Source organism: Gymnoscopelus microlampas (genome assembly GCF_963454915.1).
Source record: "Gymnoscopelus microlampas genome assembly, chromosome: 6".
Classification (NCBI taxonomy): domain Eukaryota; kingdom Metazoa; phylum Chordata; class Actinopteri; order Myctophiformes; family Myctophidae; genus Gymnoscopelus; species Gymnoscopelus microlampas.
The window spans coordinates 46,072,868-46,085,685 of record NC_139943.1 but is presented as its reverse complement, the minus strand read 5'-3'; the positions used below and the strand labels follow the sequence as shown (position 1 = coordinate 46,085,685).

The following is a 12,818-nucleotide window of genomic DNA, read 5'->3' as shown; positions in this document are numbered from 1 at the left end:
CCAGTGAAAATATGCGGATATTCACTTGATGACACGGCTAAGGAGCTATTACGTAAAACAGGAAAGCACCAAAAGCATTACTCTGAGACCTTGTGCTCATGTGCCATGAATTTGCACCACAATTCAGCAAAAGCCTAAGCCAAAAGATTTATGTCTGGTAAAGGTTGCTGCCCATGAGTGCCCACTTTGCCACCTCTATAGTTCATGGCAGAGATCTGGGAAGGATGACCCGTTTTGAAGTCTGTTAGGTGGAATGTAGCAAAATCTTCTGCTGCTCAGAGACTCATGAGGATTGTGTCCTGCGAGTCCTGCATCAACGAGAGGTGTCTGGAGAGACTCCAACTCTGGCAAGGTCAACAATGCTCGTATGACAGCGTTTGAAAGAGACCTGGGCAGGGAAAGCATTGTGCATCCACCTATTAAGCATGATAATCCTGGGCTATTTGCCAGACAGTGCATTTCATGTCCCTTGACAATGCCATTTTTCTGAGCAGCATTCACCTTGGCCTGAAGGGAAAATTGCATATATTTGGATATCTTCCAGGACCAAAGAGTTTATTTATTTTGAAAAGGATTTTGTAGGCCAGTCAGATCATCAGGAAGATAATTTCGAAACACAGAACATATTGATATCATGTTTGCTTTAAGGAAATTTGCCTTCCATGAATAAACACATTTAATACCATTAAATGAAAAGTATTCTGTCCTGATGAAGGTCTAACGACCAAAACGTTGAAATAAAGAGCTAATTTTCTTTTGCAAGTCTTTCTGAAATACCATTAAATGAACAATGTTTTATTATTTGATACACAAATCATAAATCAATAAATATCACAAGCATTGGTTCATTTGATTGATTGAATTCATTAGCCACTAAAATGTTGTTGTATTAGATATATTAGCCTAAAAATATTTTTTTCCCAGTGTCCTGGTGTTATCATATTACCTCTATGCCACTATAATGTCAAAGCCTATAGCCACTTCTGTGGTCAAGAGGTCTGTGGGGGGAGTTCATTCAGCTTAAAGTGGCAGGTTTATATTTATAATTTTAACAACCGCTAGCCCTGCCTGTGACCTCCCCCTCCGCCTGGAACTATAGCGGAGGGGAAGGTCACAAACAGGGCTATAAACAACTGCATACCAGCCTGCAATATATCGTCTATCACGAAGATTAATTAATTTGTGCAAGTCCAGATAACTACTCAATATGGAATAATGTTGCTGCCCCATATTGCACAGACGGGTTCAATCAAACTGAACGGAGTGGGAGAGTGGGAACAGTTATACTCTCAATGTCAACAAACCAGTGGTGGACAAAGTAGCCTACATAACACCATATTGAAAAAGATTCTGGTCTCTTATCAAATCTTTTTTTCATATAGTGGACAGTGACACACATTAGTATTCCAGTGTGTGATACAGGTTTTGTAGTTGTGTCACATGGAGCAGTGATTGGATCAGTGAGCAAATTCAGACAGAGATAATAGAGCATACTGCTCGCATACACCTTTTCCACACACTAGGGGGGGGACTATTTAATAAACAAACTTAAAAACACTGTGGAGAAATGATTTTAAAAAACAGCGGCAAACAAAAAGGTCTTTAGCTTTGATATAAAAGAACTGAGAGTTGTAATTTTCTTGGAGTGAGTTCAGAAAGCACACCTCTCCCGGTTGACCTGAGAAGTCTGGATGATTTAATAAACCATTATTAATTGGTTGTGTGTTTAACCTGACTAAAACGTATCCAAACGTATCCACCACTAAAGCCATCCTTAATTTGACATAATTCATTAAGTCCAATTAGTGGTTAGCAAAAATCTGTGGCAGGAAGAATGTATACATTTGGAGATTCAGGGCATGTTCATAGTCTTAAAAAGAATGCACAAATCTGTTCGCTGACACCATTTCTACACAGACTGAAAACTAAATTATTTTTTTATTTTGGGGTTGAACTATTTAAACCAACTTCAAAATGTGCTCAGCACAAATTAACTGGATATCAAATCAATAAGACAGTAAATGTACCTAATGTTACAACAGTGTTTTTGTATATCCCATTTCAACAAAACAAAGAGCTTTGCATCAAACATTAAGACAGAGGATTAAGAGAAGTACAAAATAAACGCCTTACTAAAAGGACATTTGAATACAAAAAGAGAATTACAGAAGTTATTTAAAAACTCCAGTAAAAAGTAAAAAAAAAGAAGTTGTATCACACACGCCATTTTGGTACATAAAAACTGAAAGCTCCTTCTCCATGCTTGGTTCTGACTATAGGTTCAGTTATCAGACCTGTCCCAGATGACCTGAGAAGTCTCGATGGTTCAATAAACCATTATCAACTACTTCATTTGACGCACGTTGCACGTACATCATAAAGTCCTATTAGCAGTTAATACTTAGCCTGGTAAACCCCCCTCCCTCCGGAAAGCTTCTTCCATTTGACAGAGTCAGGTTAGTTAATACTACCCAAATCTATGGAAAATCTGCAGCATTACTTTCTTTCATGTAATTTCAAGTATATTACCTCTATTTTTTTGTCGTGTATATGAAAAAGGAAGATTTGGAAGGATGGATTTGTAGATTTAGTTCGTATAGTCTTGAAAATAACAATGCACAAATCTGTACATTTGAGGAGTACATATTTACACTGATTAATGGGTATTTACAGCCATGTTAAATGTCTGGACATGAATGGGATGCCAAATATTTAAGATATGACCGGCCAGGGGCCTCTACATGGATGTGTGCAATAGGGAGAGGCTGTGTGGAACTGAAATGAGAGCTGTAGCAATGAACTTGAGCATTGACCAACTAAAAGTAGTCAATGTTATATGAAAATAACTCAAAAGTGCATGAGATGAAACTTAACAATTCAACAGAATGTCAAAAGTACAGTAGTAGTAAAGTAGATCAAAATAACAATTCTTCTACATTGTCTAATTGTGTAGACTTCTTGTGAATGAGGTAATGCAGATGTTTAACAATAATTTAACTCGAGAGCAAAAAATGCATTTTACACTCTCAAGAGTTAAAGATCTATAAGGGTCCATTTGGTTACCAACTCTCCTATCATTTAGTTGGGGACCACCTGGAACCCCCTCAAGGACCACTGCTCTATATGAACATGGGCCGCGTTCTGGGGATGGAAGCCGAGTGCTCATTTTCGCTGTGACTTCTAAATGGGCTGGGCCACTGCCGGTCAGCAGGGGGTGCTGAACGGGAGGAGTGCGAAGGAGGTTCGACATCCTCCCAGCGGGCTCCTCACTGGCAAGTGAGTCAGTATGGTGGCTACAATTAGCAGTGGCAACACATAGATGTGTGTTGAGTGTTAACTGGCACAACTATAAGGTTACTCTTTTAAAAAAAAAGTAAAGAAATCAACATCCAAGGCAATTGGGTAACACAGTAAGTGCACAGCAATTACTACAATATACACAACAAAATCCTAAGTGTCTGACCCTGTAAGAGTCCATTTTTAGTGCGTGGCTCTGTAGGAGGCTAGCCACCTATGTGGGTCTGTGTTGTCTGTGTGTTTGTCGGTTAGATAATCTTGCCAACCGCTGGACTGATCCGCGCCAAATATTCACTGCTTATTCACTTACGTTTTTTCACATTGTATTTTTTAATCTTTAACCTTTTTAGTGGAAGTCAGTGGGGCTGACCTTACATGAAAATAAGGTTGAAAACGGGTGCAGTGCTCCTTTAACTGTTATATACGGGAACATAGAATCCTCTGTCTGCCAATGAGACATTTCTTTTACAAAGTGGCCAGACATTTAAGAAATGAAGACAGCAGGAAGCATAGTTTCATGTCCGAGGATATTTTTGAAAATAAATTTCTCCTTCCTCCTCTCCGATTGCTCTTCATTTGCCTTTCTGTTTCCCCAAAAAGTGGTTGAGTTTTTCGCAGTTGTCCAACCTCATCGACTCGGCTTTCTGCTTCAACCCCTCGTCTCGGTAGAACTGTGCACGCTGCTCCAAGACCGACTTGTGTTGCATTTCCTTCCAGCAGTTGTTTTGCAGGTGTTTTATGTAGTCGCTTTCAATGGTCTTCTCCAGATCCTCCAGCGCTGCCCCATGGTACTCCTTCTGGAAATCTTTATCCACGTAGTACGGCACCCCCATGTGCTGCGTCGCCCTCTTCGCCAGCCCCATGGCCGGTGAGAAACTGTAGGGAGGATTGGTATCCATCATCGCCATGAACATTAACACCAGCATGTAAAGGAGCAGCACAAGTGCCATGAAGGTATGCCGACCTTGGTTTCTATTCTCGTGTGCATGTTGACGGTTGTGCTGATGATAGTAGGATGCTCTGTTGGTGTAGACACTGATGTCATCTGTGGGAAACCTTCCTCCAAAGAAGATGTTGAACAGCTCTTCGGGGGTAATGTTTGCCTCAAAACGGTTGTGGCGTGCATAGGCACCAGGGTGCTGGGACGACGCGCTCATCGAGGCTTGAGACTGATGCCCGATTTGGTCATACTGCTGCCGTTTGTCAGGAGTACTCAGCACTGCATATGCATTCCCTATTGCTTTGAATGCATCGGTCGCTCCTGGTGCAAAGTTCTTGTCAGGGTGAAACTTCAGCGCCAGATTTCTGTATGCCTTCTTTAGATCTTCATCACTGGCATCCTTGGAAATGCCAAGGACCTCATAGAAGTCTTTGCAGTTCTTTATCCTCAGAACGCCCAGGCGCTGATCCTCCGAGTAGCTCTTCTTTTCTCCCCCACCTCCTGTACTCTTGTCATCATTATTCGCAGAGCCTTTGTCTTTCTTGCCAGTTGGCGGGTGGACCTGCTTTGCTTCTGGGGCCATACCGTCCATTTCCTTCGATGATCCAAAGGCCTGTTTAGTCCAAGTCACGTCAATGGTATTTGTATATAGACCCATTGTCAGACTACATCATACTGACGTCACACTGTGCATGTGTGGTTACCATGGATGTAAATGGTTACTCTGTAAAACGCATGTTTACACTAACTTCCCTCGGACAAGACAGGGTCTAATAATGGCATGGCTATGTGGATATTGGAGTTGATGTTTGCAGCCTGTGACGTCAGTCATCTATGATGTAACTATGATGTATGATGACTCCAAATATGGGCAAGGTTTCAGCCCAATCCGAGCCCCATTGACTTCATTATGGAATCTCCATGATTTGTGCTTGGAGATGCTAAATCTAAAGGGGTGAAATTGTTCTCATGCCTGAAATGGTTCTAAATAGTGGTGACAGAGTTTTGAAAAGTAATCATTTTCATTTGGTAATTATTTTAATTTTACATGTGCCTTTGATTCACACCTCAACTCGATACAAATCTTAATAAAAAGCACTTGTAGTTAAGTAATTTCACTTTAAAACATAAGAAAGTACACTTGCCTGATTAACAAAATGTTCCAGCAGAAGCAACCTCTCCAAATTATTTCATGATGTCACAACAAATCTGTAATATTGACATGAGCAACACAAGATATCTGTCCTATCAAACAAAAAATAAAACATTCTCAGTGACTTTTCAGCTTCCCAGTTTGGAAGTGAAACAATGGAACGCAGGTTGCCAAGTTAACAAAGAGGCATCGCAATGCCATGTCCCATGTGTAGCTGCTGTGGCAAATACAAAATTTGGTGGGATCCTTAGGGAATGGGCCTTGGATAAGCGCTCTTATCATAATTATGTCCATTACTGCCTTTCAAGTCAGTGGACACACTTTTAATTAGTGTCTGCAATTAGTGCCTCTGTTCTAGTGAAATTGAAATCTCACAATGACATTCTACTTGACAATTGTGTGCTTCAGATTTTGTCCCAATAGTTTGTGGAAGGCCGTTTCAGAATGACAATCCCCTGTTCCCCCCATGGTTTGTTGAGATGAACGAGAAAGAACTTGACTGGCCTGCACAGAGCCCTGACCTTAACCCTATCAAACACCCTTGGAATGAATAGGAACACCAGGTCTGGGCATCTACTGTAGGTACAGCAGAGGTAAGGTTCTTGACCATCACTGTGGAGACTGATTAGATTCCTTCAAGGTGCATCTGGCTTGGCTGGGCGCTCCAACGAACACAGTCGGCCGTGCTTGTGACTGGATAGCCAGCGGGGCAGGACAAATCTGGCGCAATGAGAAAAGCTGCTAGCGACTCAGCATGTATCGGAGGAGACGTGGTTGTCAACTGGTAGTGAAAGGGACTATAAAAACTAAATATTGCATTCAGCCATGTCTATCTGTCTGTCTAATCCTGTCTTATCTAGTCCTGTGGAAGCGAATCACAGGCATTGAAATAGAGTTTGTCCCCCAATGGCTACTATAACATTCTCCACTATTATGCCTGGGATGGCTTTTCACTAGCTGGAACTTTGATGCTACAGTTTGCTTCCATTCTGGTAAAAGGGGTCAGAGTGACACTTCATGTTGGCTGGCATTTGGCATCCCAAAGTGTTTGGGTGTTTGAAAGGGTTCAAGTCAGGGCTCTGTACAGACCAGTCAAATTCTTCCTCACTCATTTCTAGAAGATGGGGACTTCTGAAACAGAAAATGGCCTTCCGCAAACTGTTGCCATAAAATTGGAAGCACACAACTGTTGATGTAGCATTAAGATTTCATTCACTGGAACAAAGGGCCTTAATTAGAAACACTAATTAGAAAGGGTGTCCACTTATTTCCATTCACTGGAACAAAGGGCGGTAATTAGAAACACTAATTAGAAAGGGTGTCCTGACTGTCAACTGACTTTTGCTCATATTCTGTATGTAGTGTAACTGGGTTTAAATATTAAACCAAAAGGCAGGCCATCAGCATGGTGTACTGGTTCAACGGACTGTCTGGTAATGTAAAAGTTCTAGGTTCACTCACAGCTACAGCAATCTCTCCGTCTAGTGACAATGTGCAAGTCTTTCTGAACAAGTATCAGCAAAATATAAAATGTAATACTCCGTTTTAAACCTAAGGCTCAAGGGCACAATAATCAATGTTTCCAGACAGGATTGTTGTCCACATTGTATGCTTTGCCAGATAAACGAACTTGCCAAATAGCACTGTTTCTTTCACTGCCATACTGTCTAAATCCATCTGGACCATCCATCTCAGCAGTCTGTAGCAGAGAATTGAGTGAGTGCCTCATAACCTCACAAACACTATTATCTCTGCTACTTGTAAAGTCGCAAAGCGATTAATGATGTCAGCAAAGCCGGCATTTCTCAACATCAACCCTCTACCCTCTCCACCCGGTCTCCTTCGTCCGTCTGTTCTACCATGTCCTGCTGGCTGTCATTGGTGGAGGCCGGGCAGGGCTGAACGGTAATATCTGGTTGTTCAGAGCTCTGACCATTTCCTGCAGGAGCAACACAAAAAAAAGCCATGTACAGTATGGGCAACTTGTCAGTTAGATTTGACAATAAAATATTAGTGTCATGTCTCTCTGTACATAAAGAAGACAAATTGGGTGCAGAGGATGTAAAAAAAAAAGAAGAAAAAAAGACAGTCATATCTATAATTAGAATTTAAATTGTCTCTTTGAGAAAGAAAGTTTTTGAAATTCGTTATTCTTTTCGATATTTTGTGCATTAATCCCGAGTTTTCATTTTGTTGTGCCTGAAACTAGTATGGGAGTGACCACAACTGCCACTACAAATCCCATAGGCTCATGGGCATTATCAATGGTTCCAGACAGGATTGCTGTCCATATTGTATGCTTTGCCAGAAAGACAAACTTGCAAATAAGCGGCATTCCTTTCACTGTCATACTGTCTAAATCTATCTGGACCATTCACCTCTGAGCAGCCTGTAGCAGAGAACCGAGTGGCAGTTGCAGTCTCAAGTCTGCACATAATTTAGTTTGGGTGCACATCCCCAGGTAGGGACTACTTTAGACAGATGCTAGATTTGATGTTTACCCACCAGTGACTTTGTTTTCTTTGGCACCGTTTAATAACTGCTTACCCTGGTGTTGGTTCACTATACTTTGAGCACAAATTATCAACTGGTTTTCACCAAACAGAGTACTCCTCCATTAAAAAGGACCTTAGCGCCATCAATGTCATTGTCTAATCACAGATTCAGCCATATTTTGCCAACATTTTCCCATGAATGGCTTTTTTTTCTAATAGCTTATTATAAGTTATACTTATATTTATTCATTAAACAGTGCTTGCTGAACTTCAGTGAGTTTAATAAGTCATGGACATTTTTGCTAGACTTTTTAAATCATTCAGACTTTCATACTGTACTGAAATAAATGTAATCTAATGTCTTCAAAAACCTAACAAACCTCTATCTCTCTCGTTGTTCGCGCACCAACTTGTGCCCCACCCCTCCCCTCCCCTCTCACAGACAGATGCGTGCCGTAAAAGAAAAAGAACCCGGACCTATAATGCATCACTAGGCTTTTATGTGTGTTTTTTAAAGTCAGAATATCATGTAATTCAGTTTATAGGACCACAATGGAAACAAGCCATCAAGGCTTTTTGTGTTATCCTTTTAGCATTGCTTGCGTAATTGTGCTTGCTGTACTGATTGCAACTTGTTAATTAAGTATTTAATCAATCAATCAAAATGGGTCCCAATCCACCAGTTGAGAAAAAATGATGCGTGTTGCAATTATGGCCCACCTGTGCTGCTTTCACACTCTTTCTTCTCAGTGAGGAATGTACGCTGCATCATAAGTCTCTTCATAGTGTGACACTTGTACTTGAGGTCTGGGCTGTTATTTTTGTTCCCTTTGAGCACACACACACACACACACACACACACACAAAACATTAATAACCTCGCTCACTGACTCACTAATACATTAATTTAATTGTAGCACCATACTGTGTATGTGTCCAGGGACCCCCAGGGGTCCTTGGGGGGGGTTCCGCAGCAAACTGAGAAATAGTTTCACCACTTTAACCCTATTTTGTACTGATATACAAGCTCAAAACATGTGGCGAAAATGAACAATAGGCCTATATCATTTTCCGGGTTCCTGACATGAAAATGTTTGAGAACCGCTGTAAATCATTTGGTAACATTGTGTAAAAAAGGTAAAGCTATACTGCAAATAAAGTTTGTTCTGCTAATCATTATTATTATCATTTAGAAGAAAAAACATACCCTTTGCCGGCACCTCCTCAAACAGCACACAAGTACCCATCACATCTGTAGCAGGGTGGGAGAAAGTAAAAGAACATAACTGCTGTCAGATACCTTGTATCTCCGTACTTTGTATGTGTTTTTTGGACTTTTTTAATGCATGCTCTGTTCAGTGGCAATGCAAATTCTACACCACTTCCATGTCTACGTGTATGAGGTCTGGGTGCACACATACAATGAAACTTTTTTTCACTGACAGAGTGACAGTATAAGAAGACGTGGATTATACCAAGGAATTCTATGGACATTTTTTGCCCTTTCAGTCGTTTTGGAGAAGGCTGCACAAAGTGCAATCTCTGGGACAAATAAACGTAACAACATGTGATTCATCTAGCATGAGGGATATAATGATATAATTTTCCTTTTTGGGTTAACTATTTTATCCCTAAATCGGAAGTAAAGACAATTTTTCCCGAGGCCAGGGAGTAGTTCAGAATCTGTGTGGTCTTTATTCACCATTATAGTGTTAAATTCTCTATGTAGGGAATGTACCAACCGTACCTTCATAGTCCCCAACAAACACACACTGCCCAAGTTGCATCATGGGCCTCTCACTGTCGATGTCCTTCAACAGAAAGAGAAACCGCATCAGTGTTCATTTATGTCATGTGAATGGCTGACCATGTTCATGCCCAGTGGTGGAAAGTAACTAAGTACATTTACTCAAGAACTGTACTTTAAATACGACGATTTTGAGGCAGTTTTACTTTACTGGAGTATTTCCAATTTTCAATACTTTTACTTCTACTCCACTACATCTCTGAGGCAAATATTATACTTTTACTCCACTACAATCATTTGAAAACTTTAGTTACTTTGTAGATTTAGATTATTATTACAAAACATGCATTACCCACTTCAGCCCTATATACATTTCGGCCATTTGAAAATAGCCGATCTACAAGCTCATTGCGACACATTGTGAGCTTGTAGATCTGCTACTTTCAAAAGATTTTTAAATACATTTTATAAATTTGAAAACGTGTGAAATGAGTTTCTATTTTTGGTACTTTAAGTGACATTTTGATGCCAATACTTTTGTTCTTTTACTCAAGTAAATTTTGAATTCCGGACTTTTACTTGTAACCATTGCAGTATTGATACTTTTACTTAAGTAAAAAAAATGTAGTACTTCTGGCCATGTTCATGTCTAGGCTGTAACCAGTGTTTCGTCATTGCATTTATGATGCCCCGCCGTCAGGTAACTCTTCGATCCTATTTATTTTATATGGTCCCATATGGTCTAGCGGTTAGGATTCCTGGTTTTCACCCAGGCGGCCCGGGTTCGACTCCCGGTATGGGAACACACGTTTTCGATCAATTGAGTACTTAGGACCCCAATGGAAACAAGCCATAGGCTTTCTTGGGCTTAAAATCCTCTTAGCAGACCCTGTATTGAACTGTACTTTCCTGTGCTCTTTTTTTTGCAAACTGCTAATAAAGTATTTAATCAATCAAATCAATGGAAGTTGAGTTGCAATACCAACCCTCATACATCCACACTGAACAGTCAGATTGTATTAAACTACGTTAAAAACACCAACATTGCAGCTGTATGGAAAGCTTCAATTATCCTCTTTGTATCTGCCAAGTTTTTGTTTCATAAAAATCCACCATAGACACGTTATCAAGCTACTTTCTGTCAAGAGATTCCGTGCAGGTGATTCTTTAGGAGTTTGGAAGCGCTCGTTTCCCTAAACGCAACATGCATTCTGTGACATTTAGAAACAGGTAGCACGCAGGACCGTGCAGTGATTTCCAACGAGCGCTTCCAAACTCCAAAACAAAAACATGATCACCTGCACGGAATCCATTGACAGATAGTAGCTCATAACATGTCTACGGTGGATTGTTGCGATTAACTTGTGAAACAAAAACTTTGCAGAGATACACAAAGAAGATCATTTAAGCTTTCCCGTACCAAAGAGTTGCTTGCGGCGGCTAGTCTGGTAGTGCACCACCACCGTCCCACACATGAACAGATCCTCACCAGTATCTTGCAGGCGCCACGTAACTTGGACAGATCATTGTTCATGATCCCTGACAGCTCCACTACGACCAGCTGCTCCTGCAGAAACGTGTGTGGAAACAGATGAGGAAAACATGAATGGATTCAACTCAGCTACCGTTAGCTACGGGAAGCTAAGGCCAGGTAAATAATGAGGGTATTATTTATATTTGGTACATCATTTTTTTTTAATGGGCACGTTCATACCTCCTCTTCCCATTCATCTTCCATAGTCGAATGCCTGGGTTGAAAATGATTTAAACCGATATATTAAATGTTATGTATGTTATATATCATAGGGAGCCGCACACATCAACACACGTTTCCCTTCCGCGATTCTACGGTGTGCGAGAAGGGTGCCACTGTTGCCATATTCTTTGAGAGAAATAAGTAGCCAGGTCTATAAAAACTAGGCTACATGAGCACTTTAAACATCACAGTACATCAACGTGTTGTGAGCTTGTAGATCTGCTATTCTTAAAAAAATCTTGAAAAGAAAAAGTAATATTTTGAATGTATTTATTCAAAGTCAGATGAGAAAAATACATTTGACACGCAAATGTTTGAGGACTGTTTAAAGTTTTAAACAATAGTGAATTTAAATGGTTTGTAGTAAGATAAAATAAAGAAATATATATATATATATATTTTTTTAAATAAGCCCCAAAAAAAAAAAGCAACTTTACAGGAAAAATATGCCCCAAGTCGCTTATAATAAGCGGACATGGCAACCCTGAAGCGTGCGCCTACATTATTATGCATCGGCACTGCAGCTGCTCTGGCTCCTTATCAATTACAGGACAAGTCCCCCAGGTGGCGCTGTTGGCCAGTGTTTATTAGATTCATTGAAGCTGATCCATTCACACTATCTATGCTGATCTGGGAATAAATTAAACACATCCACCCAGAAATACCCGCCTCCTGTTTATTCTGCTTTGGCTTCTTCTCCTGGAGCAGCAGGGAATGGTGGACATACTATTGGTGGTGTCAACTGCCTGGTAGTTGACACCACCAGGCAGTTGACACCATGGCCTTTGTTTTTTTGTTTGTTTGTTTCTTGGTTTGTTTATTTATTTTTCTATTTTTCTATTTTTCTATGTATTTATCTATTTATTTATCTATCTATCGATCAATCAATCAACTTTATTTGTGTACTCAGGGGTCCATTAAAAACAAACAACATAAAACACCATATACACACCAATACAAAAAGAACACCCCTATACCATAAAAACATGTATGTAAATATGTGTGTAATATATGTATGTATGTATGTATGTATGTATGTATGTATGTATGTATGTGTGTATGTGTATATACTGTGTGTGTGTGTGTGTGTGTGTGTGTGTGTGTGTGTGTGTGTGTGTGTGTGTGTGTGTGTGTGTGTGTGTGTGTGTGCGTGTATGGATGTATTTATTTATTGCAGGAGGCCATGGCAGAGGTGAAGAGATGAAATTAGATGAAATGAGACAAAATGCTTGATCAATCCCCAAGGGGACTCAGACATAGTGCATACGCAACGGCAATAGGCTATGGAGAAAAAAACATCAACCTTAATCCAAACAAGATACCTTCACATCAAAATAAAATGATATGTTGGCAGCATAAGATAACAGACTTGTACATATGTGCAGTGACGTGTTATAATACAGATGTGTGTGTGTGTGTGTGTGTGTGTG

The 12,818-nt window shown here is 40.2% G+C and overlaps 2 protein-coding genes across 4 annotated transcripts; both read right to left on the bottom strand.

The window, feature by feature from the left end:
- Nucleotides 1-3,869: 3,869 nt before the first annotated feature.
- Nucleotides 3,870-4,984, bottom strand: LOC311047016 (dnaJ homolog subfamily C member 18-like; the record flags this gene model as incomplete). The annotated part of the gene is made up of 1 exon (XM_084059600.1): nucleotides 3,870-4,984. Exon 1 carries the CDS (start codon nucleotides 4,893-4,895, stop codon nucleotides 3,870-3,872), a length of 1,026 nt encoding a protein of 341 aa, XP_083915726.1. The 5' UTR covers nucleotides 4,896-4,984.
- A 278-nt stretch (nucleotides 4,985-5,262) lies between these two features.
- On the bottom strand, nucleotides 5,263-11,481 carry gtf3c6 (general transcription factor IIIC, polypeptide 6, alpha). 3 transcript variants are annotated; one of them, XR_014600930.1, is made up of 7 exons: nucleotides 11,347-11,481; nucleotides 11,122-11,199; nucleotides 9,633-9,696; nucleotides 9,093-9,137; nucleotides 8,606-8,713; nucleotides 6,403-7,329; nucleotides 5,263-6,353 (listed from the first exon to the last, which is right to left on the bottom strand). XR_014600930.1 is itself a non-coding variant. In XM_084059386.1 (6 exons), exons 1-6 carry the CDS (start codon nucleotides 11,368-11,370, stop codon nucleotides 7,202-7,204), a joined length of 447 nt encoding a protein of 148 aa, XP_083915512.1. In that variant the 5' UTR covers nucleotides 11,371-11,481; the 3' UTR covers nucleotides 5,263-7,201. The 3 variants fall into 3 exon arrangements, 2 of the variants coding, with proteins under 2 accessions (XP_083915512.1, XP_083915513.1); XM_084059386.1 differs by having other exon boundaries at nucleotides 5,263-7,329; XM_084059387.1 differs by having other exon boundaries at nucleotides 5,263-7,329; nucleotides 11,122-11,193; nucleotides 11,347-11,473.
- Between the last annotated feature and the right edge of the window lie 1,337 nt (nucleotides 11,482-12,818).

What these genes read in the sequence shown, in the direction of transcription:
- gtf3c6 (XM_084059386.1), bottom strand. Translation starts at nt 11,370, where the DNA reads ATGGAAGATGAATGGGAAGAGGAG. An exon ending in AAGATGAATGGGAAGAGGAG is followed by an intron (nt 11,200 to 11,346) that starts GTATGAACGTGC and finishes ACGTTTCTGCAG; the next exon opens with GAGCAGCTGGTCGTAGTGGA. An exon ending in TGAGGAGGTGCCGGCAAAGG is followed by an intron (nt 8,714 to 9,092) that starts GTATGTTTTTTC and finishes GTGTGCTCAAAG; the next exon opens with GGAACAAAAATAACAGCCCA.